Raw genomic sequence first — 26342 nt, 5'->3', positions numbered from 1 at the left:
TGCGCATCTGCGCACATGCGCGGTATGTTTATTGCATCGGCGCTGCCATGTTGGTAGAGGAGAGGTTTATGCGTCATGGTGTTGAGCGTTAAGTGATGATGGAGGAATACCGGGATTCTTCCATCTCCCTTTTCACTGAGTCAATATCATCATACCCTCCAATACTAATAAACAAGCTTCAAAACCTGAGCCTTTGTCATTCCCTCAGCAACTGTATATTTGACTTCCTCACCGGGAGACCAGTCAGTATTGAATGGAAATAACATCTCGCTGACAAACAACACTGGTGCACCTCAAGGATGTGTGGTTTGCACAGTGTTCTTCTCTCTCCACATCCACAACTGCTCATAAAGCCATTTATAAATTTGCCAATGACACAACTGTCGTTTGCAGAATCTCATATGGTGATGAGGCGGTGGACAGGAGTGACAAGGATCAGCTGGTTGAGTGGTATCACAACAATGATCTTGCACTCAACATCAGTAAGTGGTTGTGTACTTCAGGAAGGGGAATTTGAGGGCACACACCAGTCCTTATCAAGGATCAGCAGTGGAAAGCAGTTTCAAGTTCCTGGCTGTCAACACCTCTGATGAACTATCCTGGACCCAACATATTGAAGCAATTACAAAGGCAGCACAACAGCAGCTACATTTCATTAGGAGTTTGAGGAGATGTTACCAAAGACACTTGCAAGTTTCTACAGACGTACTGTGGAGAGCATTCTGACTGCTTACATCACCATCTACTTTGTAGTATGCAGGAGCACCACACAGGATTGGAAAAAGCTGCAGAAGGTTGTGAACTCAGTCAACACAATCATGAGCACTGCACCCCCCCCCCCCAGCATCAAGGACATCTTCAAAAGGTCACTCCATCATGAAAGACCCCCGTCACCCAGAGTATGCCCTCTTCTCATTGCTACCATCAGGGAGGAAGTACAGGACATACAGGACCCTGAAGACACACACTCAATATTTTACAAACAGGTTCTTCCCCTCTGTCATCAGAATGGACAATTAACCAACCCATGTACACTGCCTTTTTTTTGCTCTCTCTTTGCACTTGTAAAGGGGGTTTCTTCTTTTTTCTTTGTTACTGTTGGGAAAGGGTTTCTTTTTGTTAACTAGCAGGAATGCTAATTTACTGATAACGAGAATGGTATTCCTTTGTAAACCAAATGGGGATTAATGTTCTTTCTTCTGAGTCTGTAAGCTTTTGTTGACGGGCTTTTGGGCAGATCGGCGCGAGGGGGTCGAGAGAGAGGACGCAATGCTCTAAGCTGGGCGAGGATCGGACCCCAAAGGGGGGTCCGAGGCCGGGAGATTCTCCGAGAGGGGGGGGGATGAAGCTAGATGTGCTTGGTTGACCACTCGGAGGGTCCTGAGCTGTTTGGAGAGTCGAGGAGTTCGGAGGGTCCTGAGCAGCGAGTCAAGGAGTTCGGAGGGGATCGAATGGTGGCCAGAAGACTTCAGAAATTGAGCTCCAACGGTTGTGCACGAAGTGGTTTGGACTTTGATAAGTTTGGCACCTTTTCTTTAATTTTCTCTTCATATATACTGTATCGTTATTAATCACTTAGTTATAGTAACCTTTATAAATTGTACTCATTTAATCGCATATGGTGTACTGTCTGGTTTTGGGCGAGGCGGGGACATCACACAGCATCCACACCAGCTGATTACCCAGTTTGGCGGGGCCGAAGGCTGCTCCCCCTAGACAAGAACGAGCTGAGCGAGCCTGAGGCGACCCAAGGGGTTACACACTACTTATTTAATCATTGTAATGTAAATTTTTTGTGTATTGCACTGCATTGCTACTGTCATGACGCATGCCAGTGATGTTAACCCTGAATTTGATTCTGATTAATTGAAGCCCATTCACCATCTTAATCACCTACTCTCTCCATCCCCTGTACCAAATGTTACACTGGAGTTATCTGCCAGGAACATCTCACACCCATGGATTCCTGTGTCAAACAGGACAAGGGTAGCAGGGGCAGGGAAACACCACCACATGCCGCTCCCCCTCCCCCTTCCATGTTCTGCTGACTTAGAAATCTATCATGGTTCCTTCACCATCAATGGGTGTAAAGCCAGGAGCTCCCTGGCCAACGTTACTGTGGGAGCACCTTCACCGGAAAGGGTGCAGTGTTGCAAAAAGATGATCCCAACTTTTTGTCAAGCACAATTCGGGATAGGCAATAAATGCTGACATTGCCAGTGAAATCCAGAGATTAATAAAAAGATTAACTGTGAGCAGGGAGTCTGAACAAAGAGGGAATTTGAAAATTAAAAAGACAGAGGGAGTTAGGAATGTTTAAGTTTTATTTCTCAGTGTGACAGAGAAGTGCAAAGGACTCCAGGAAAAGTGGACGGTATCATCGGGGAATGGTCCATTATACTTGATCATAAAAAAGTCAACAACAGCTCCAATTCTCCATTTTGACAGCGGGAGATTATTGAAGGTGAACTAATTATTGAACTGAAGGTGAAGGGATCGAAGGGATCATCTTCACCTTGTGATTATCTGACAAGGCTTCCCATTTTGTGTGTGGGGGGGCCTGTTCAGATGGAACTCTCTGCATCTCTCAGCCATTCTTTTCCACAAATTGAATGAAGCGTATGAGGTCTTCAGCCAGCAGCTCAGGCTCCTCCAGGGCAGCGAAGTGACCTCCCTGTGACATATAGGAGTAGGACACAATCCTCTTGTATTTCTGTTTGGCCCAGGTCAATGGAACATGCAATACTTCATTGGGAAAGGCAGCCAATCCAGTGGGTACATAGACTGGGATCCTGAAAGAGAGAGGCAGAAGGAGGAAGGAAAGTCTCTGAAAGCAAGTTACAGTGAGTGTTTTCCCTGAGATTGCTTCCAGGCCACTGTGTTCGGGGAAGATGGATGGCCGTTAACACTGTTACTTCCTCAGGAGGCTGAAGAAATTTGGCATTTCGCAATTGACCCTCACAATTGATGCGCCACAGAAAATACCCAGCTTGGTATGACAACTGCTCTGCAAGAAACTGCAGAGAGTTGGGGCAGCAGCCTCCCCTCCATGGACTTTGTCCACTCTTCCTGCTGCCTTGGAAAAGCAGACAGCATCATCAAAGACCCAACCCACCCTGGGCATCAACAGGAGACACAAAAGCATGAGAGCCCATACCACCAGGCACCCCCAACCCAGGTCCCCAGTGTACAAGAACAGTGCCCTGCATACAGTGACCTCTACTGAGTCTCCCCCCCACCACCAGGCACCCCCAACCCAGGTCCCCAGTGTACAAGAACAGTGCCCTGCATACAGTGACCTCTACTGAGTCTCCCCCCCACCACCAGGCACCCCCAACCCAGGTCCCCAGTGTACAAGAACAGCGCCCTGCATACAGTGACCTCTACTGAGTCTCCCCCCCACCACCAGGCACCCTCCACCCAGGTCGCCAATGTTCCAGGGCAGCACCTGCATACAGTGACCTCTACTGAGACTCCCCCCACCACCAGGCACCCTCCACCCAGGTCGCCAACGTACCAGGGCAGCATCTGCATACAGTGACCTCTACTGAGACTCCCCCCACCACCAGAGGTGAAGTCTGACTGCCACAGCGTGTCCAGATGGTGAGTGATGGCTAGGAAGAGGAGGGTGCGTAGCAGGTGGACGGTGCCCTGTGATAATTTCTATGGTCTGCCAGCCACGCATCACTTCTGCGAGCTGGAGGAGACCATGCCCCACGTGTACGTGGAATATCAGAGGCTGCCCCTTGCCTTCTGGTTACATCTCAGCCCCACCCTCTTCAATGTTGGTCACCCAGTATGGAGGGTGCATGGTCAGAGGGAGGATGGCCTTGTCTCCTTGCTCCTGGCTGTCAGGAAGGGGTTTCACCAGCCAACCCTAACCCACCCACAGCCCCAGCAGTGCCGGTCACTCACTTCCCATCAATCCCGTTCATGGCTTTCACCCCTAGGCTCTCTTTGTACATCCTCATTGAGGAGGTGATGGAGCCCGACACCCAGTAGATCATCACATTGGTCAGAAGCTCGTCCAAGGAGAACTTACTGCATTGGGACAAGAGGGGAGAAGTGGAAGGTCAAAGACACAAAGATAACACTTCCTACACTGGTAGTTCAGGAGCCATCAGCAGCTTGTGTCCCTCTGCAACATCGTCCTCTCAGGCCTCACTCATTCTGTCAGTGATCTCATCCAACATACCATAGGAAAGCACAGGAAAAGGCCCTTCAGCCCACCATGTCTGTGCTGGCCATGCTGCTCTAACCAATCCCATCTACCTGCACGTGCTCTATGTAGCTTCATTTCCTGCCTGTCCAAACATCTCTTAAATGTTGCTACCATATCTGCTCCCAACTACCACTCTGTCAAAAAAAACTTGCCTCTTAAATCTCCTTTAAACTGTCCTGCTCTCACCTCAAAGTTATGCCCTCTAATATCTGACATTTCCACTCTGGAGGGATAAAGACTCTGACTATTTGCAAATGGGCCGAACTGCCTGTTTCCCATTGAATTACGTTAGGAATCTTTCCACCATGTCTGTTTCTCATTGTTTACACTTCCATCAGGTCTCTCCTCGATCTCTGATGCTGTGGAGAAACAAATCCATCCTTCTCCACTCTCTCCAATCCCGGCAGCTTAACTCCGTTTGCGGACACAAGTGACTGACAATGCTGGTATCAGAAGCAACAAACCGTCAGTCTTGTGGAAGTATTCAGCATCTCTTCTGCACCCTCTCCAAAGCCTCCACGTCTCCCCTTCCATCGTTGGAGATCCAGAACTGCACACAATACTCTGACGTGGCTTACCCAAAGCTGCAACCAGACTCTTACTCTCAATGCCCCAACTCCTTTGCATTCATTTGGCTTGGTGAGGAATGAACACCAAGCTGATCTTGATCATCACTGAACTGGACTTCTCCTCTCCTCCGCTCACCTTTAACCTTTTGGGCCTATTCTGTTTCACCAGCCTGGTGTCATCAGTTCTACCCTATTGTCTCAGATTACAGAGGAAACATTCTACCCTGTTGGCTCTGATTACATGATTCCACGATTACATGACCCATTTTCAAAGTGTTCCTTTGGTAGACCATAAACCACCCAACTCAAGACCAGACACATCTCTTGCCTGTTGGTGCTCCAACCAGGCCTGATATTAGCTTGAGGTACAACACCTCATCTTCTGTCTGGACACGTGGCACTGTTCTGGATTCAATATCAAATTCCGCAGATTCAGCTAATTCCTTTGCTCTTCAGTATTAGAAATGGTCATTTCTGCTGTAGGTTTCCCACCTGTGATACTGCCTCAGTTTTTTTCTCTCTCCACTGATACCATCTGTAAAATGTCTCACTTTTCACAGTTTTTACACATTATTTTATATGTAACTCCTCTCTTTAAGTGTCATTGTAGATCTATTGACCAGGAAACCTTATCCTCAAGGTAACCTGAGCCTCACCATATCAGACGGTAGGACAATCGAGCACAGGGACAGGAGCTTCAGTCCATGATGCTGTGCTAAAGTAATTAAGCTAATGACATGTAACAAAACTAATCTCTCCTGTCTGCACACTGTCCATGTCTCTCCATTTCCTGCACATTCATCAGCCAATTTAACAGCTTTCTTAAAGTCTTCATCTAATTGCCTCCATCGCTGTTGCTGGAAGCACATCCCAGGTGCTCTCTACTCTCTGCTTAAAAAGATTAGTCCTGCTGAAGGGTCTCAGCCTGAAACATCAACTGATGCTGCCTGGCCTGCTGAGTTCCTCAGCATTTTGTGTGTGTGTATTGCACATTTCCTCTCAACTTAAATGCGTGCCTTCTAGTTTTAGTCATTCATTTCATCCCCATTCTTTCTGTAATGTTCAACTATTAGTTTCCCTCATTTTCCTGGTTCCATTGTGGGGTCTCAGAGCTGAAGTGATGACTGTTTGTCTCCACGGAAGCTGCCTAGCCTCCTGGGTACTGTCACAATCTTTCTCTTCATTTCACACGCTCAGTAACCTTCCCCAGCACTTAAGCCTCTCCCATGTACTGACATGGCACAGCCAGGATCTGTAGGTGCTGCCTTGTGCCTGCCAGATCATAGAGTCATACAGCATCGAAACAGGCCCTTTGGCCCAACTGGTCCATACTGACCTAAACATGTCCCACCTAAGTTAGTTCCACTTGCTTTTGAGTTTGGTTCATATCCCTCTAAACCATTCCTATCCATTGACCTGTCCAAGTACCTTTTAATGTTGTTAATGTACCTGCCTCTGGCGGCTCAGCTTGTTCTATAAATTTAGCCACCCTCTGAGTGAAAACATTGCCTCTCATGTTTCTATTAAATCTTCCCCGCCCACCCTAAAGCTATGTCCTCTAGTTCTTGATTCCTCAACCCTGGAAAAAGACTGCACATTGAACCTAATCTCTGTAAAATAACTCCTCAGTCTCCTACATTCCTAACCTGCTCCATAATTCAGATCTCAAGTCCTGGCCACATGCTCATAAATCTTCTTTGCATTCCTTCCAGTGCAATGGCATCTTTCCTTTGGCAGGATGACCAAAACAGAACACAACGTTCAAAATGCAGCCTGCGTAACATGAACTGCCGTATTCAGCGGCACTGATCTGATCCTGGAGCTGCAGTGTGCAGGTTAGGGCCAGGGCCTGTCACCAGAGGAAATGCGAGGACGAGCAGAGAATGTAGGAGTGTCCCACCTGAGCAGCCCACCATCGTCCAGATCCTGGAAAGCCATGTTGGTCCAGCTGGAAAACTTCTCCAGGATGTAGGCAGCCAGGCCCACGGGGGAGTCATTGAGAGCACAGCCTGTCGAGTAGAGAAACAGCCACAGTAAACCCAGGTACAGATGGCTCCCCGCGTCAAGCCAAAGCCCACAAAACCAATTCTAGATTGTAGCAAACTCTCAGAGATCCATGAAAGTCACCAGATGTCTCTGGCAGAACTTGCTCCAGGATATTCCTCGAGAAGGTGCCACTGTATTAGCCCAAAGACCTTGACAACGTTTCATCATCAGGTAACAGATTCCTGTTTGTAGACACTAACTCCACTACCTGATACAAACCCACAGATTCTTGGCCAGATCCCAGCCTGGAGTCCATTGTGAGTGCCTATTGTTAAGGATATAACACCACTAAACTATAGAACTAAATGGTAGCCAGAACAACCCATAGACCTGCTATTCTATCTCCAAACTCTCTGAAGCCCTGTATTTGATCTCAGCCCATAATTGACCCCGTGTTCTCAATACAGCCCAGCATCCTGTTGTGCAGTGCCCCGGGCCTGTGGCTGTTGTCTTTGGGCCACATATTTACCTAGTGTGTCTGGTTTAGTTCCCTGGATGTGCATGTACCCCGACTCCTTCAGCAGTTTATGGATGTTCCTCATGAAGGGATACATCCGTTCCACATCAGTCTGTGTGAATCCAAATAGCGACGGCACGTATGGCCCAAGAAAGAGGGAGGGAAGCATCTGCAGTTTCAGCTTCGTCAATGGGAAGAAGTTCAGGTGGATTCCCAATACCTTCCTTTGGGTAGAGGGGGGCAGAGTTAACAATGGGGCGGGGGCAGAGTAGTTAACAGACTTTGCCACCCACCTACAGAGTTTTGTCCCCATTCCTCAACTCCCTCCTCTCATACACCCATCCTCATTCAACACTCCTCCACTCCCCTCGCCTGACCCTCCCTCTTCTTTATGGTCTCCTCCTTCACCCAGCACTTCCTACCTCCCCTCCCTCTGTCCTTTCTTGCTCCCTGTCCGTCCTCCTTTCCTCCTCTTCCCGCCTTCTTTCCCCACATCCCTCCTTCCCCCTCCACTCCTGCTGCCCACCCCCCTCACCCTCCCCATTCCCTCCAGTTCCCTGCCCTCCCTGTCTCTTACTCTCCCAAACTGCACTCTTCACTCTTCCCCTATGCCTTCCTCCCACACTCCCTTTCCTTCTTCAAGCCCTCTTCCCAACCCTGTCCCTCGCTCCTCCATCAAACACACTGCTCTGAGCTGGACTCACTCAGGGATCATCTGTGCCATGTTCGTGGCGATGGCGGCACCCCAGTCACCTCCCTGTATGTAGAAACGCTCATAGCCCAAACGTTGCATCAGTTTGTGGAAAATGCGGGCAGCAGCGATCTTGTCAAAGCCTGCGGACAGGTGAGTGAATGCATTACAGTTTGAACACCCAAACACACCGCCCATCCCAGAAACACCCACCCAATCAGACAGTCCCAACACCACCTACACCAACACCCCACCCCACCCATCCCGGGGACACCCACCCAAACCACCCCCCACCCGGTCCTTCCCAGTGGGTCAAGAATCAGACAAGCTGCCAGTCAGTATTCTTAGGATGGGGTTGGGTTGAATTTGTTTGGGTGTTTCCGGGACAACAGGGTGGGATAAGGTTTTGGTAGGTATTTTAGGGTCAAAATGTTGTTCTAATGTTACCTGGGCCAGAAACTTGAGGTTGGGCAGGTGGGACTCTCACCTTGCTTGTGTGGTGCCTCAGAGAAGCCATATCCTGGGATGGAGGGACAAACCATCTCGAAGGCCAGGTTCTGGTGCTTGTCCAGGTTATGACTGTCAGGGTCCTTCAGGAGGGAAGTCATCTTGTAGAACTCGTAGAAGGAACCCGGCCAACCATGGATCAACATCAGGGGTCGAACGGCTCGGTTTGGGGGAAGGACATCCGGCTTCACGTGGACAAAGTGTACCTGGATCCCTGAAAATCAAGGTCAAATCAGCAAGACCCCGATACAACCACTCTCCCTGTACAAAGATCTTCAAGGCTAAGGAAATTTGCAATGTTCTTCATGATTCTGGGGAGACAGTGGTAGAAAGACGACAGACAGACAGAGTGAAGAAACAGTGAGGCAGTGGGGGGGGGGGGGGGGGTGGGGAGGAGGAGAGCCTCATCTATCATTCAGTGTCTCCCAATTTCCCCTCCCCTCCTCTGCTTGGCACCACCTACCTGCGATACAGCACAGGAAAGGTCCTTTGGACAGTAACGTTTGTGCCAAACTCAACACCAAATTAAATTAAATCTCTGCTGCCTGTCCACGATCTGTATCCCCTCCAGTACCACACTAGGCACTGTCCCGTACATCACTTTTAAACTTCCCACGCTCCCCCCAATCTTAAATGCATATCCACTAGTATTTAACATTTTGAACCTAAAATAAAAGGACTGCTCTACCCATGCCTCTCAAAATTTCATAAGCTTCAATCAGGGCTCCTTTCAGAAGCTGAGGGGAATGCTTATAGAACGTTATAAGAAAATAACCCATTTGTCCATACCCTCTAATCATCGCAGCATCCCGGTAACCCTCTCCAAAGGCTCCATATTCTTCCTGAAATGGGGCAACCAGAACTGCACACAATGCTCCGAACGTGGCTTAACCAAAGTTTTGTGTCCCTGCAATATAACTTTGTGACTCTTACACTCACGGCCCCCACCATGCCATACAACTTCTTTACCACCCTACCTACTTTCATGTAGGACTTGGATGTGCCCTGTTGAGAGTACAGGGCACGGACTTATTTCTCACCCCTCTGTCGTCCACCAATCAACTTGCTCCCCCTCTCTCCTCTGTAGTGCCCATCTCCCCTCTCCACTCCTGGTCCTGACGCAGCCTTTCAACCTGAAACGTCAACAATTCTTTTCCTCTTACAGATGCTGCTCGACCCACGAGTTTCTCCAGAATGTTTGATGCTCCTTTCATATTTCTGGTAGATCTCCTCTGCACCTTCATTCTTTTTCTCATAATCACCTGTGCTGCCCCGTTTTGATCCTTGGACCCTCACCAGTATCCTTTTGTCGCTCAATGCTCCCAAAAATCTTATGATACATGATCTGGGTCCGGACCTCTGTAGCTTAGCTATGACCTGTTGCTCTGCTCTGAAGAATTCGGGGATCTCTATGACTGGTCTGCCCTCACCAAACTCCACTATTCACCAACACCTCATGTTCCCAATAACTGGTCCACTAACATCCTAATTGTAGAGGTAAGCAGGAAAACTCATGGGTAACACAACACCCACCCACAACTACTCTCTGCTATACCAATGTTTCGCCAGTCTGGGGCCCTGTCCAAGCCCCAACGTCTCAATACAGTCTGGGACACTCACATCATCAACTCCTCCTGTCCCAATGTCACAAGAGTCTTTCAAGGACCCCTCCCCCTGCCCCAAGGCCTTTCATTGATTCTATTATGGATGTACAGAGTATGCCCACAAGAAAATGAATCGTGGGGTTGTATATGTACTTTGATAATACATGTACCTTGAACTTTGAAGGTTGTACAATTTATAACTTCTTTGATAATAATTGAATCTTGAACAGTGTGGACCAAGGGACCCACCTTCAATCCTGGTTTTGAAATGAGGATAGCTGTTTAAGAGTGCCACCTGCTTCCGCCAGTCATAGTCCTTCCTCCAATAGGACACCACCGTCCTCAGGTGGGTGGAGTTAAAGCCATAGTGAAAGCAGCTGCCCTCTAGTGGCGGGGTGAACCGGGTGTTGTCCAGGCGATTGTACAAGTCCTGGAATTCAAACAACACTCCAACAGGCTGGGTTTATACACACACAAAAGGAAATTAGGAAGGCAAAGGAGGATCATGGAGTGACATGTAGAAACCTTTTCCAAGCATTTTAGAAAAAGACAGTATAAGGAACAGTATCTGTGTGGATCCAGGTGAGATTTTAAATGAATACTTCTCATTAGTTTTCATCAGGGAGAATGTCATGGAAGAACAGTTAAGGGAGGGGTACATTGAAGAATATCCATAGCAAGAAGGAAGGAGTGCTGGAAATATTGGAGCAGATTAGCATAGATAAATCCCTGGGACCTGGTGGGATTTATCACAAAATGCAAATGGAAGCAAGGGAAGTGACTGTTTGGGCTCTGACTAAGATTTTTACATCTTCATTAGCCAAGAGTGAGGTAGCAAAAGACAGGAGGTTAACTAACAGTGCCCTCTTTTCAAAAGGGGCACTAAGGACAAATCCTGGAAACTACAGGCCAGTGAGCCAAGGGAAGTTGTTGGAAAAGATCCTGCGGGGCAGGATTTATGTTCACTTGCAAAGTTAGGGATTCTTATGATTTTGTAACAGGGGAGATCATGTCCAACAGATCTGACTAAGATCATGAGTTAACTATGAAAATTGATCAAAGCAGAGAAGTAAATGTGGTTTATTTGGACTTTAGAATGTCCAGAGGAGTGCAAACAAACTAGGTCCAACATTAGGTGGTGGATGGGTGTTACTCTGATTGGAAGTTTGTAACTAGTGGTGTACAGCAAGGTTCAATGCTGTTTCTTTTCTTTTTAATAGATGTAAATGCAGCTGGTCTAAGGAGTAAGTTTGCTGGAGTCATACACGGCAGAACTTGGACACACTCAGCAGGCTGGGCAACATCTGGAAAAAGAGTACAGTCGACATTTTGGGCTGAAACCCTTCGGTCTGTTCATACAAAGCAGAGAAGGTTGTCCAAGGATACAGTGAAAAGAACATGGAGCATTTGGAAAGTTAGGTGGAGCAGTGACAATTGGGATTTAACCAGACAAGAGTATGTAATCATAAACAGGAAGTCTACAGATATTAGGAATCCAGAGCAACATGCCTGCAATGCTGGAGGAACTCAGCAAATCAGGCAGCATCTATGGGAATGAATAGGTAGTTGACATTTCGGGCTGAGACCCTTCTTCAGGACTGAAGAGATGTCTTCCACCTTCCTTCTTGGTCCTGAAGAAGGGTCTCAGCCCACAATGTTAACTATCTATTCATTTCCATAGATGCTGCCTGATCTCTGAGTTCCTCTGGCATTTTAGGCGTGTTGCTAAGGGTGAAGAATGCACTATATTCCAGCGACTTTCCAGCAGACATGTTAATGTACAGAGGAGCCTGAGAGGTAAATCTGAAAATGTCAACATTGCTGGAGAGGGTAGTGTGTATAATACTTAGGAAGTCAGGATACAGCTGAACAAAACACTGGTTAGACTACACTTGGAGTACAGTGGAAAGTCCTGCTTGCCACACACAGAAAGAATGTGGGAGGAATAGAGAGAATGCAGAAGAGATTCACCAGGATGTTGCCTGGAAAAGAGGGATATTGTTAAAAGGAGAAAGGAGGAAAGTGATTGTGGAGTCATCTCCTCCACAATCTTCATCAGTACAGGTGTAGCCCAAGGCTGTGTGCTTAGTCCCTGCTCTACTTGTTTCTTATACTTATGACTGTGAAGCTAAGCACAGTTCCAATGCCATATTCAAGTATGTTGGCTGAAGATTTAACATACAGCAGGGAGATTGAAAATCTGGTTGAATGGTGCCACAACTGCTTCACACTTAATGTCAGCAAAACCAAGAAGCTGATTATTCTCTACAACTCATTTTGTCAGTGTTATTTATTTATGTTTGTTTATTCATTCATTATTATTATTATTTGCATATGCACAGATTGTCTTCTTTTGCACATTGGTTGCTTGTCAGTCTTTGCATTTTTTAATTGATTCTATTTATTCCTTTGTTCTACTCAATGTCTGCAAGAAAATGAATCTCAGGATAGTACATGGGGACATTTACATATTTTGATAATAAATTTACTTTGAACAGATTGGATACCCTTGGATTGTTCTCACTGGAATGCAGAAGGTTTATAAAGTTATGAAAGGTCTATTTTGCAGTTCAGGGCGCTGAAACTAGAGCTTTCAGAAGGGAGAAATTTAAATTTCTTTTTAAACAAATGGAAGGTGGCAGGTATGTGGAATGAGCCACCAGAGGGCGCTATTTATCCATCTCTGGGAGTTGGGTTGGGAGCACTGAGAGAGGATTTCATTGCCCAGCTCCAACAGACCTCCAAGTGGCCTATCAAGCCATTTCAGATGAGGTAATGCATTTTTGGGAAGTAAAACTTTGGTTGGACATATACACTCAGTGGCCATTTTATTAGATACACTTGCTCATCAATGCAAATATCTAATCAGCCAATCATATGGCAGCAACTTAAAGCAAAAAAACTTGCAGACATAGTCAAGAGGTTCAGCTGTTCAGACCAAATGTCTGAATGGGGAAGAAATGTGATCGAAGTGACTTTGACCATGGAATAATTGTTGGTGCCAGAAACTTCTGATCTCTCTGGATTTCCACATACACCAGTCTCTAGAGTTTACAGAGAATGGTAGAAAAACATCCAGACTGCAGCATTCCTGTGGGTGAAAATGCCTTGCTAATTGGAGAGGTCAGAGGGGAGTGGTTAGACTGGTTCAAGGTGACAGGAAGGCAACAGTAACTCAAATAACTACACGTTATAAGTGTAATGAGGAACAGCACAATACGTTGAACTTGAAGTAGATGGGCTACAGCAGTGAAAGACGGCGGACATACACTCAGTGGCCACTTTGTTAGGTACAGGAGGAACCAAATAAAATGACCTCTGAACATGGACTAAATGCCAGGGACCTTAGTAGGTTTCCTAGGAGTGTTGATTTATAGAAGAACCTCGGGAACAAGCCCATAGCACCCAGTAAGTGTGGGTCTGTATGTTGTGGCCTCAAACACAAGCCCGAATTCTCTCCTTACCTTTCAGACCCTCTTCCCTCTTGTGACCCAGCTCACATTCTACATGAATTGCTAAACAGTCAGTCTCTGAGCTGAGCCAACAGCTCGTTGGAGGTGGGATAAGCATAAAGCTCCCTTTTGTTCCTGTAACACTGCCAGGCTTGATTAAAAGCCTGGTCTGTAACTGGCCCTGTTTCCATTATCTGTCCGTTCCTGGTTTGGTACTGTGATTCCAGTTACCTGGATCATTTCCTCTGACACTTCAAGCTTGAACGGCTTGACGGATTCATCCTCCTCCTCCTCCTCCAGCGGATCCCCCTCCCCCCACCAGCCGAACCCCTCCGGGATGCTCCTGGGGTTCTCACGCAAAAACAAGTAATAAACGAGAATTCCAACCACCAGGGTGAAGATAATGAGCCACATCGTGGAGAAGGTGAACCTAGGGAGGAGACGACAAACAAATTAGTGGCAGAGATAGGGTTTACATCACAACTTAAAGTCTGCCACCATCACGCTGATTTTGGTGTCTCGCAATTACTACTGGCAGTGAAATCTTTGGGGAAGAGTGATCATGTTGTAATGGAATGCTAAAATGAGTTTGAGAGTGATGTAACTAAGTCCAAGACTAGGGCAGTAAAGCTGAATTAGTCACTTATAGAAGAGGTGAATTTCCGAGGCAGAGTCCATACTTATCCTGCCCAAAACAATCTGTTCCGCCCCACATTCCCATTAACTTCCCTCAGACTCCACCACTCATTAGGAACAACACCACTGTCCAAAAACACACCCAAAACCCAGATATTCACTCTCAATATCTTACCCTGGTTTGACCTTCCCAAAATGCAGCAGTTTCCTCAACCTCTCCTTACAGTCAAAGCCACCAGCCCTGGAACCAGTCTGATGGCTGGTGACCACTCACAGTCCTTGCGTGGTTCTACCTCAGCCTAGTATTCTTGAGTGATTCCCTCACAATGCTGAATGGTGAGGGCAATTGGGTGTGTGTCACACTAGAGACGGGTGAGTGGGAGGTGAGGCTAAAGGGGAATTCTGGGTGGGAGACAGTGACAGACAGGTGAGGGGAAAGGGGAATTCTGGGTGGAGATGGTGAGAACAGAGGCTAGAGACAAGTGAGTGGAAGGTGAGGAGAAAGGGGAAAGTGTGTGCTTAGCCAACTGCTCTGTTCTCTATATACCCATGACTGTGTGGCTACGCACAGCTCAAATACCATCTACAAATTTGCTGACAATACAATTGTTGGTAGAATCTCAGGTGGTGATGAGGTGGTGTACAGGACTGAGATATGCCAACTAGTGGAATGGTGCCACAGCAAAAACCTGGCACTCAACGTCAGTAAGACGAAAGAGCTGGTTGTGGACTTTGGGAAGGGTAAGATGAAGAAACACATACCAATCCTCACAGAGGGATCAGAAGTGGAGAGAGTGAGCAGCTTCAAGTTCCTGGTCAAGATCTCTGAGGATCTAACCTGGTCCCAACATATTGATGTAGTTATAAAGAAGACAAGACAGTGGCTATACTTTATTAGGAGTTTGAAGAGATTTGGCATGTCAACAAATACACTCAAATACTTCGATAGATGTACTGTGGAGAGCATTCTGACAGGCTGCATCACTGTCTGGTATGGAAGGGCTACTGCACAGGACTGAAAGAAGCTGCAGAAGGTTGTAGATCTGGTCAGCTCAATCTTGGGCACTAGCCTACAAAGCACCCAGGACATCTTTAGGGAGAGGTGTCTCAGAAAGGCAGCGTCCATTATTAAGGACCTCCAGCACCCAGGGCATGTCCTTTTCTCACTGTTACCATCAGGTAGGAGGTACAGAAGCCTGAAGACACATACTCAGCGATTCAGGAACAGCTTCTTTCCCTCTGCCATCTGATTCCTAAATGGACATTGAAGCTTTGGACACTACCTCACCGTTTTTTAATATTTCTGTTTTTTGCACATTTTAAAATATCTATTCAACGCATGTAATTGATTTATTTGTTATTATTAATTTTTCTCTGTCAGCTAGATTATGTATTGCATTGAACTGCTGCTGCTAAGTTAACAAATTTCACGTCACATGCCGATGATAATAAACCTGAATCTGAATTCTGTCTGGAGACGGTGACGGACTGGTGGGTGGAAGGTGAGGGGAAAGGGGAATTCTGTACAGGAGACGGTGAGAACAGATCAACGGGAAATCTTCCCGTCCGATCAGAGTCATGAGAAGTCATGGGAGCAGTCGGCGCCCACCTCATTCCTGACCGCTGACGTTAGACAGATATTCTCTGAAGAGCATTGATAATGACTGGGGTCACCCATCTTGTGAAGACACTGCCCAGAAGAAGGCGATGGGAAATCACTTTTAATTGTAGAAAAAATAGCCAAGAACGTTCGTGTTCGTGGTCAGCCATGTCAAATAACAAACGCACACAGTGACACTGAAGGCAGCAGAGCAGATCGGCCACGATTACACAATGTGGTTGTTGAATGCCTGGTGAAGGTCCTTAATGATGGATTGTGTCCACTTGAGGCATCGTCTTCTGAAGATGCCCTTGGCAGTGTACCGACAGGAGATTGCGGAGTGTCCAGAGCCTGGGGTTGGGGCAGGGGAAACGGAAAGGACCAGTGACCAGACATAAGGATTCGAGTTATTCGGAGGATTGCTCTCGGCGGACTGGCAGTGAAATGAGGGAAAGTGGAGTAAGAAACTTTCCCATGAGTACAACTCGCATCCAGCCAAGGCCAGAGTCTGCACTGTCACCCAATTCAAATTCTGCTGCCTAGAAATCGGAGTAGGCAGAGGAGGTGGTACTAACGGTTCCCCCTGCACCCCGCCCAGATTTCCCACTTTTCCCCGCAGGTTCGTCTCCACCACCCTCTGCCACTTACCCCAGATCTGCAGACACCAGCTTGCCGACCTTTGGAGCCTGGCAGGAAGGGGCCGGAAGTGTTGTGCAGCCGCTGGACCTGGGAGCGAGGCTGCAGCAGCCCGTCTGTCGGAAATGCTCACTCCCTGCCGGCAGATCTCCTCCGTTCAGACTGGTTTGGTGATGGTGCTACGTGATTGGCATCTTCTTGCGCCTTCGACCGGCCTGGAGACGGAGAAGCCTGAAGTCCCACGCACCATAGGTTCAAGAACAGCTACTTCCCTTAAACCATTGGGTTTTTAAACTAACCGCAAAACCGCAATCACTGCAGCTTCACAGCCTGCACTAAAATGGACTTTGTTTCGTTTTTATTGTGTTCTTTCTTGTAAAATATGTGTAGGTTCTTCTTGTGAACGCACAACAAATTTCAGGAAATATCCCAGTGTTAATAAATGAAATTCTGACGGTGTTGCAAGTAAGCTTTTCAATACAGCTCTGCGCATCGAACAACAAACTCGACTTCGGATCCCGTGTTGCCGTTATTCTTCCATAAAGGAGACGGCAGCTATTTATACAGCTTTGCCAGGCCTACTGAAGCAGCACACAAGATGCTAGACGATTCATTTATCACACGTACATCAAACCAGTGAAATGCGAGCTTTACATTAACAGCCAACTCATTCTGCGGTTCTGGGGCTGCCCGCAAGGGTCACGACACATTCTGGCGCCAACCACAGCGTGCCCACAATGCTTGGCAGAACCACACAGAACACAGCACAATGGAGTACAACAAACAAAACATAATACAAAAAGTACAACATCCTACACACACACACAATGTTCCAACTCCAGGACAGATCTCTGGTCTCCAGACTACGGCCATTGGCTTCAACCTCTGGACTTCCGATTGACCTTTGGGTTCTAAACTTTGGTATTGACCCCCAGGCTATCCGATGACTCCAGGCGCACTGACCGAGGGAAATGAACAGTTGACATTTTGGTTGGAGACTTGGTCTGGGCTGAAAGATGGAGGTGAGATAGCCAGTATTAAAGGTGGAGCAAGAACTGCTACATCCGTCTGGGTCAAGAGGGAATGGTAGGGAGATGGAAGAGGAGGGAGTGGAAAGAGCAACAGAGGCTGGATGGATGAAACAATGCCTAATATTTTGCCTGAATAGTCGACAACCCTATTGCATGAACATCAAATTTCACAGCTCCTCCCCTTTTCCCCTTTCTCCCTCTTCCTGATCTTCCCCATTCTTCTTACATTTACTCCAACCCCCCTCAACCACCTATCTGCCTATCACTCATCCCCCACTGGTCCCCTTTGCCCTCCCCACCTTTCCTTTTATTCCATCTTCCATCATATTCAAGTCCTTTGTCACTTCCACCAAGGCCTGAAAACCTACTCATTTCTACACTATCGGCCCTGTTGCTGGGATACTAATCAAGATGACTGTTCTTGAGCTTCTGAAGAATTGTTAGAGCCACACGCCAATGTTTTGATCACATGACTAATGTGGTTTGTAGGTGGTGGTGTCTCTAAGTTACCAGAAGGTGAAGCACTCACCACAAAATCCACTTTCTGACCTGCTATAAGGCATAGGTACATCCCTTTATTCTGAGGCTGTGCCCTCAGGCCATACTCTCCTAATAGAAACATCCTCTCCACATCTTTTCTATTCAGGCTTTTCAGTTACTTTGTAGGTTTCAATGAGATTCCATGCACCCGCCCCCCCCCCCCATTCTTATGAATTCCATTGAGTACAGCCGGCTGATATCAAACGCTCCTCATGGGTTAAGCCTTTCATTCCTTGTATCACTCTTGTGAATCCCTGCCAGATCCTCTCCAGAGCCAGCACATCTTTACTTTGGGGGCCCGAGTAATATTCCAAATGTGATCTGATCAATACCTTAGTAAACAGAAGTTTATAGTTTCTTTTGTATTCTAGTCCCCTCAAAATGAATACTAACATTATCTTTGCCCTCTTTACTACTGACTCAACCTGCAAGTTAAACTGGAGAGAATCCCAAACAAACTCTCAAGTTCCCTTACACTTCTGATTTCTGGATTTTCTCCCCATTTAGAAAATAGTCTACATATTTATTCTTCTTGCCAAAATGCATAATACTACACTTCCTTGTACCCTATTCTGTCAGCCACTTCTTTGCCCACCCAAACTGTTCAAGTCTTCTCTAGCTCATTTCAGATTCTCCAAGTACTCTAAAACTTCATCCTTAAAAATTAAAATCTGGGATCAGGCTGACGAGCTGATAATTTCATGAACACTGATTGCTCAAAGGCTTTCGTTGGTCATGGTCAACCATGGATGTTGCATCCTAGCTCTCCAGATACACACCCCTGGGCAGTACGATATGGAGACCAAGCTATTGTCCATTTAGCAAGCTCCCCCTCTCCACACATCTGATGAATCCAAAGGAATGGCAGAGACCCATAGAGTTTAACACCAGTGGCGTCGCAAGAGCCGCTGGTCAACATTGAACTCAGCATAGGATTGCCTGAGGGACTCCAACTCCAGGTTTTACTCCCAAAGCCTTCCCCACGAGTGGGTACAGCTGCAGGGTAGTGGAGGTCTGAGTATGGAGTTTTCCTTCTCCTAGATGAATGGCCAACCATAGCTGAAGAGCTCCATTTGCTCAAAGTGACTGGTTTTAAGGAACCAGTAACCCAGCTTTCTCCTGTCAGTGGAATGGTTCCACTGGGTTTAGTAGCTAAGCCACACATGAAGACCAGGAGCTGGAATTGGTTGTCAGAGGCTATTTGAGTTGCACACTGTTGAGAGCATTTAATAGGCAGTGGGGGCTTATCGCCATTACCACTTCCAACTATAACAACCTTCAGGAGCCCAAAGGGTAGTGGACTCCAAAACTAGAGAGTATTGGTTTAGGATGAGAGGCAGAAGGTTTAAAAAAGGACCCAAGGGACAAATTTTTTCACACAAAGAATGGTGAGAATATGGAATGAGCTGCCAGAGAAAGTGGTTGAGACAGGTGGATTGGGCCATCGATTAATTGGAACAAAGGCTAAAGAACAAAAAGCAATTGAGAAAATAGCCAGAATTCCCTTCACTTACTCAGGACATAGAGCCACTTAACTGGAACATGAAACCATTGTTGATCAATTTCTAACTAACATCAGTCACATGCTGTTGGACAGTACACTCTACTCAAAGTGAACAGTTTTTAAATAGTATCATTTATCCATTTGGGCCGACAGACATTGATTCAAAAAGCAATGACTTTTGAAGTGCAAGTGTTAACCTTTTACAGTTTATCAGTGATAGATGGTGAGAAATAAGAAGAAAGACAATTCAGAACTGCTTTGCTCACTGTGATTTCAAACATTCAGGTTTGGAGATGCCAGAAACAGCTAGGAATGAATATGAAATGATTTCACTATTTCAAGAAGTTAGGAACTACAAAGCATTTAAAGGTATCAACAATCATCTTGAATATTACATTCAAAATAATTGTATCAAAACACCAAGGCAGGAAACATGAAGACGAGGAAAATGATGAAGATGTCACATCTGGACTTGAGCTTTCGGCGACACAGGATGACAGAAAATTTATTGCTGTATTTAAACACTACTTCTTGCAGAATGGTGTACGACCTGTTTCTTTACAGTCAGTCAAAGAACATGGCTTCGTACACTGGATGAATTCCTCTGTCAATAAGTACTACACAGTTCTTGTAGCATTGGCAGTGTTCTAATTTGTTCTCTATTTCATTAAACTACAGTGGGTTTCTGTTAATTGGAACACATTGGGACCAGTACATTTTTACCCAATTAGCCAAAGTTTCGTGTAAATTGTTAAAAAGGTATAAATAGATAAAGTATCATTTAACTGAGTCACAAATTATGTACTTAACAGCCTGGCAGAGATTTTACTGCTAATGTCGTGGGTATTTCATATAATGGTTTTCTGTAGAAAAGGTGTGTTTCCATTCGGGTTACTGTTAAAGATAAAGGATGCTTAGGAATGTTGCGTAATCCAGTCAGGAGGGTGGAACTGTGAGAAGGTTCAAGAGGACTCTGGGGAAGAGGTTTTGTGATGGACACTGAGATGGGTCAAGATCTTTTTTGGCAGAAGATGGAGAGAGAAGAAGCAAGAGAGAACTGGCCATAGGATTTGATCCACCAGGAATGCACCCAAGAGGGGAGAATTCTACCAGTGATCAGTGAATAGGAGCTGTTGCCGTGCGTACATCATACGCATTGGCTTTTGGAAGATTTGAGCTGCACCTCTGCGCACTTGATGGTTCAATTATAATGAGCCCTTTTTGTATTTTTCTTTCTTTTCTTTAAAAACTCTTTGGTTAAGTTAACATTCATAAATACACTTTCTTTATAATTGTATGCAGTGCTGGGTCTGTTATTTCTTGCCATCACATGATTGCCGGGGGCAGTAAATCACACTGTACTCCTGCAAGTCAGGGCTTGGGAGGGCAAGGCATCCTAGCCTCACGGGTTTGGGAATCATACACGTACAGAGTCTGAGGAAGGTGGTTTTCTCACCGCTGAGTCTAGAGGCTGTTAGAAAAGGGCTAACGAGCCACATCTCCAGAGATGCCCAGTAAAAAGGGGTTTTATTGTGGGGGTTCATCTGGGATTAAATTAATTGAATATTGTGTGATTGCCCTAAGAATTGATAAAATTGGTGAAGTGGGTCTGTGTTTAAGTCAGTGTTTAATTATTGTCCAGGAAAGTGATTAAGATACGTGGCAATGGACACCACAGGGGTTCAGCATTGGGGTGCAATGTTTGTGTTCTGAGTGGGATAGGTAACTGCTGTCCAGATTGAATAGGGTTTTAAGTACCATTAAAGAATTAGGCTGAGTTACAATTGTTGCATGGCAGTTTGACCAAATGGCCGGCAAAGATGTCGTTTCAGCTCAAACTGGAAATGATGTGATGGGAGTGCATCTGCCTCACACCATTGGCCGTCCATACTTTCAGAGAACGGGGAGTGAAGGCGAGGGCACCAAATTGGAAGCTGTGTTCCTGTAGCTGAGGAGACAAGTTGCTCTCACTTCTCCGAAGTGAGGGGAAGGAGTTGTCTGATGTGGAAGGTCGAATGAGTCCTTCAGTGAGATGAGAAAATTCTGACTTGGCACTGGCAATTACGTCCCTGATGGATAAATGGCAAAGTGTACAGGTGGAGGGTCAAAGCAAAGCCCACCTCCAAGGGGGAGGAGCAATAGAAGACTTCGGCAGAGCAGTCATCTGGGATGCTGCGTGAGTGGCAGTGCTCTGATAATGTGAAAAGACTGGTACTGGTAGAGTCTAAAAGGTTTAGTGAGGTCTTGGTTGGCAGAGAACCCATTTGCTACTTCTGTGAGCTACATGCAAACATTAGAAAGTATTTTTGGCACGACGGGAAGTACAATGGAGCTGATGATGGGGGTTAGGTGCATGTTTCAGGAGAAAGGTGAGAAATTTTCTGCCTACATTTTCCAGCTAGGAAGCCAGCTGCTTTGTTTGCGGTGTAAAGGGGTCATTCAAATTGCTGACGTGCTCAGTTAAGAATCGGCCAAGTGGCAAGGGGCTCACAGCCACGCAATGTGATTGATTTAAGCCTCCAAATGTCTTGTAAGACACACCCCCGCCCCTCCATCATGTGTTCAGCTGAGAGGAAAACATGATGAGGAGCGGCAGGCTTCTGTTAGCGGGTCACAGTCCCTTGGTGGTACCTCTGGTGCTGAAGCGGCCCCTGATGTCCCACATGTAGGGGTTTTACAGGATTTCGTGAAAAACTTTACAGCTGAGGTATCTCACTTGATATCGGCGGGTGCCATCACAGAGCATGACAAAGCCGACAGGCAGATGTGGGAGTAGCTGAGGTCCTTGATACGTTAGTGTTAAGTTTGGCCAGACCCAGTTGAGAAGCGTGAAGCTTTAATTCTTGTAGGAACAAATACTGCTTATCATGAGGATAGTGGGAGCCTGTAAGGACAAAGTTGGAGAGAGCTTTCCGAAAAACCTGTCAACTCACCCAGTGTTCAGAGCTGCTTTTGACAAAATACAAACCCGTCCCAGGCCAGATGATGAACAAACCTGTCGTGTTACGGCCCGGGAAAGTAGCTAGAGTGATGGGAAATCCCAAACTTCCTGGAATTCCCAAGGCCGAGGCCCTCTTGGTGGATGCTCTGGAAGATGACGAAGAGCAATCATGCTTACCTGCTGGGGTACTGGTGAGGCCCTCAGTTGTACAGGTGAACAGGATGACAGTGAGTGTCAGGAACACCTCCGGGAGAGAGGTCACCCTCCAGTGGGGAATACCAATGGCACATCTTTTTCCAGTGACTGTTATGTCTGGTTTTCTTGTGAGCCTCCAAATGTCTTGTAAGACACCCCCTCCATCGTTTGTTCAGCTGATCTCTTGGATCAGGAAAGCTGACAGCCAAGTCATTCAACTTTGGTGACTCCGCGGTACCTGGAAGTTGGAAAAGGAGAGTAATGGAGAAGATGTTAAAGTTAAAAGATGTCATTTCTACTGATGAGTTTGACATGGGTTGTTCCAAGAGCACTCACCACACCATCCAGGTGATAGAGGACACCCCATTCAGAGAAAGGTCACAGTGTCTGACATCTGCAGAGTTGGAGGACCAGCAGCATCTCCTGAAACTGAATGAAGCTGGGAGTATTACTGAGTCATGGAGTCCCTATGCGTCACCCATAGTGAAGGGGAATGGGAATGTGTATCGGACACTGAAATGACGCCCAGTCCCTGACAAGTACACTGTTCCACGGATCAAGGACACTCTGGCCTGCCTGAGTGGAACTAAGTGGTTCAGTGTGCTGGCCCTGAGGAGTGGGCATCATCAGATACCCATAAGTGAGGCTGATGAAGAGAAGACTACATCCATGTCTACTTGGATATTTTCAGTTTGAAAGAATGCCCCAGGGAACATCAGAAACACTGGCTACTTTCCAACATGTCATGGAGAAGTCTACAGGGGACATGAACTTGCTTGAGGTACTGGTGTACTTGAATGATCTCATTCTGTTCGGGTCTACCCTGGGGGAGCATGCGATGAGGCTACTGAAGGTGCTGGGCCACTGAAAGCTGAAGAGTTAAAACAGTCACTGGACAAGCACCATTTTTGCTAGAAGTCTGTCAGCTAAGTTGAGCACATAGCCTCACGGGATGGAGTAGCTACAGATCTGTCTAAGATAGAGGTGGTGACCACATGGCTAAGGCCCCAGACTGAGAGAGCTCTACACTCGGATTCTGTGGGTACCATCAAAGGTTTGTTAAGGACTACTCTGAAGTGAGTCACCCTTTGAATCAACTTCTGTGTGATTACCCTCCCTTGGGGAAGAACAGGGCGACGACAAAAGGAGAGGATGGTAAAGATTATCTTAGCCCTTCGAAGCTTCTTGGAGTGAGATGGGATGTGAAACATGAAGTGGCCTTTCAGTCACTGAAGGAGCTACAGGCGAAAGCGCCTGTGCTGGCTTTTGCAGACCCCCGATCGCTGTATGTACTGCATTCAGATGCCAGCAGATAGGGCTTAGGGGTGTTCTCTATCAGGATCAAGGCACAGGGTTGTGACCTGTCACACTTGTCAGCCGAAGTTTATCACCCGCCGAGCGAAACTACCCCACACACAAATTGGTGTTCCTGACATTGAAATGGGTTGTGACTATATATAGGGTGCAAAGTTTGAGGGGAGGACCGACAACTATCTATTGACTTATATCCTGACCTTGGCAAAATTGGATGCCTCAAGCCATCGGTGGTTGGCGGTGTTGTCTATGATTTCATCCTGAAGTATCGGGCAGAAAGCTGGAACATCGCTGCGGATGCATCGTCCCGATGTGCACATGAAGGGCTGGATGGAGAGTGGGAGAGCATTCCTGCACCTGGAGATAAAATAATGTGCCAGTTTTCTGCCTCATGGAAATCAGAGGCAAGGCTATGGCAGGATAGAGCTGTGGATCATTTGGGAGCTTCTGGCTGTGCCATTCCGTAAGCTTACGGCAACGACCGCTCTGAATACAAAGCAGTTGCCTGAGTTGAGGACAGGGGAAGTGGCAACCGCTCAGTGAGATGACCCTTGTACTGTTACCATTTGGACAGCTGTTGCGAAAGGGGGATACGGCCCAGGCTGAAAAGATGAAACACCCTGCCGTATCTCTACTGCTGAGAGAATGGAGTTGAGGAAACTTGTTCTGTACCAGGTCATGTCTCCTCCAGACAGGCCTCTGCGTTCCCAGCTGGTTCTGCTCGAGAAGATTCGGAGGATTGTGTCTGGTTACTTCATGATGATTCAGGTCATCTGGAGTTTGACGAGGCCAGAGCTCAGTTCTACTGCAAGTCAATATTATTTGGGGGAAGACACTACCTACATTGGCCATTCCATTTTCCCATTTGCAGATTGCGGGGCCACTTGATTGGTGTGTTTGCAGCAACACTGTGAAAATCTTGGTCATTACTGAACACTGCACCAGATATGCTCAAGCCTTCTCTACAAAGGATCAGAGGGAGTCCACCATGGCCAAAGTTTTACGGGAAAAGTATTTCATTCATTAAGCCTTCCCAGGCGGATACACGCTGATCAGGGGATTTTGAGAGTAGGTTCATACACGAGTTACTGAGCGTGCTACGCCTTATCACCCTCAGGATGACCTCCAGCCCAAGAGGTTCAACTGGACACTGCTAGACATGCTCGGAACCCTGGAGACCAGCAAGAACAAATACAGTCAGCATAAAGGGCATCTTGTCCACTGCTACAAGATACTCACCATAAATTGACGGTTGGGCTCAAAGCATGATTACTTGTAGACCTCTTTTAGGACTGGTGGGGAAGATTTGCCACAAAAAACCTATCTAAAGTGTGTTCAAAGGCAACATGAGTGGATCTGCAGATGCTGGAAATAAATAAAAAACAAAAAACACAAAATGCTGGCAGAATTCAGCAGGCCAGACAGCATCTATGGGAGGAGGTAATAACAACGTTTCAGGCCCTCCTGATGAAGGGTTTCAGCCGGAAACGTCGTTATTATCTCCTCCCATAGATGCTGTCTGGCCTGCTGAGTTCTGCCAGCATCTTGTGTTTTTTGTTTTTTTATCTAGTGTGTGCCTGACATGAGGAGAGAAATGCGAAAGGCTTATGAACCAACAAGGGTCTCTGCTACCAAGCAGAATCAAGGAAATATGACCAAAAGATTAGGTTCTCCCAACTGATGGCTGGAGCGAGTTCTCATAAGGAAATTGGGGCTATCAGGGAAGCACAAGTTGGCTGACTGCTGGGCAGCTACACACTGCGTAGATGGCAGTCAGATGCCAAATGTTCCAGATTTTCAGGTGAAGCTGAAGATGGGAATGGGCCTGTCAAAATTCACTATTGGAACCACCTTTTATCAAGAGGTATGTATTGACCCAGAGCCTGACATGGGCCCTACACCTGGTAGGAGGACTCTGGTGACATGCGAGAACAGACAGCCAGATACCTAACTACTGAATGTTGTACAGACTCAGAGGATGAGGAAATGGGGATGTAGTATATGTTACCTTATGCAAACTCCCCAATAATTGATGAAGAGATTCCCAAACGTCCCCACACTAATGCGGACGTAGAAGGCTCCGGAGACTAGCAGTGGACAGACTTGCTGCTGGACAATGAAGGGAAACTGGGCTCCAAAGTAACTGGGAATGACTCTAAGCTCAGTCAAGTGACGGAGAATCCAAGTTGCCGTAAGGCACGAGTAATGGGCAGGGGAGGCCTCAACACAGACAGGAAAGATCCCAAGGAGTGTCTGAAACTTAAAGTAGATGATGGGATAAGGAGGTCTGACAATCCCAGAAAGGCTGGCCGATGTCACACCATGGAAACAGTGTTGCGGCTATTCCACCAGATACGTCACTACCATTCACAAATTGATTGGAGGTCCTGATATCAC

At 46.7% G+C, this 26342-nt stretch overlaps 1 protein-coding gene across 2 annotated transcripts; it reads right to left on the bottom strand.

The window, feature by feature from the left end:
• Positions 1-2305: 2305 nt before the first annotated feature.
• ephx1 (epoxide hydrolase 1, microsomal (xenobiotic)) lies at positions 2306-25355 on the bottom strand. 2 transcript variants are annotated; one of them, XM_059982610.1, is made up of 10 exons: positions 22968-25355; positions 22614-22869; positions 13780-13978; positions 10346-10526; positions 8473-8706; positions 7999-8128; positions 7307-7518; positions 6692-6800; positions 3916-4041; positions 2306-2792 (listed from the first exon to the last, which is right to left on the bottom strand). In XM_059982610.1, exons 3-10 carry the CDS (start codon positions 13960-13962, stop codon positions 2588-2590), a joined length of 1380 nt encoding a protein of 459 aa, XP_059838593.1. In that variant the 5' UTR covers positions 13963-13978; positions 22614-22869; positions 22968-25355; the 3' UTR covers positions 2306-2587. The 2 variants fall into 2 exon arrangements, with proteins under 2 accessions (XP_059838593.1, XP_059838592.1); XM_059982609.1 differs by lacking the exons at positions 22614-22869; positions 22968-25355 and adding an exon at positions 16433-16588.
• Positions 25356-26342: the final 987 nt, after the last annotated feature.

This window comes from Hypanus sabinus, chromosome 10 (assembly GCF_030144855.1).
Source record: "Hypanus sabinus isolate sHypSab1 chromosome 10, sHypSab1.hap1, whole genome shotgun sequence".
In the NCBI taxonomy this organism is placed as follows: Eukaryota; Metazoa; Chordata; class Chondrichthyes; order Myliobatiformes; family Dasyatidae; genus Hypanus; species Hypanus sabinus.
The sequence above is the reverse complement of the archived record's forward strand: the minus strand, read 5'-3'. Positions and strand labels throughout refer to the sequence as shown.

Coding starts and splice junctions, on each gene's coding strand:
- ephx1 (XM_059982610.1), bottom strand. CDS start 13,962: ATGTGGCTCATTATCTTCACCCTGGTGGTTGGAATTCTCGTTTATTAC. Junction 7,519..7,998: donor ATGGCACAGATGATCCCTGA/GTGAGTCCAGCT, acceptor CTCTACCCAAAG/GAAGGTATTGGGAATCCACC. Junction 4,042..6,691: donor GACGATGGTGGGCTGCTCAG/GTGGGACACTCC, acceptor GTCCCAATGCAG/TAAGTTCTCCTTGGACGAGC.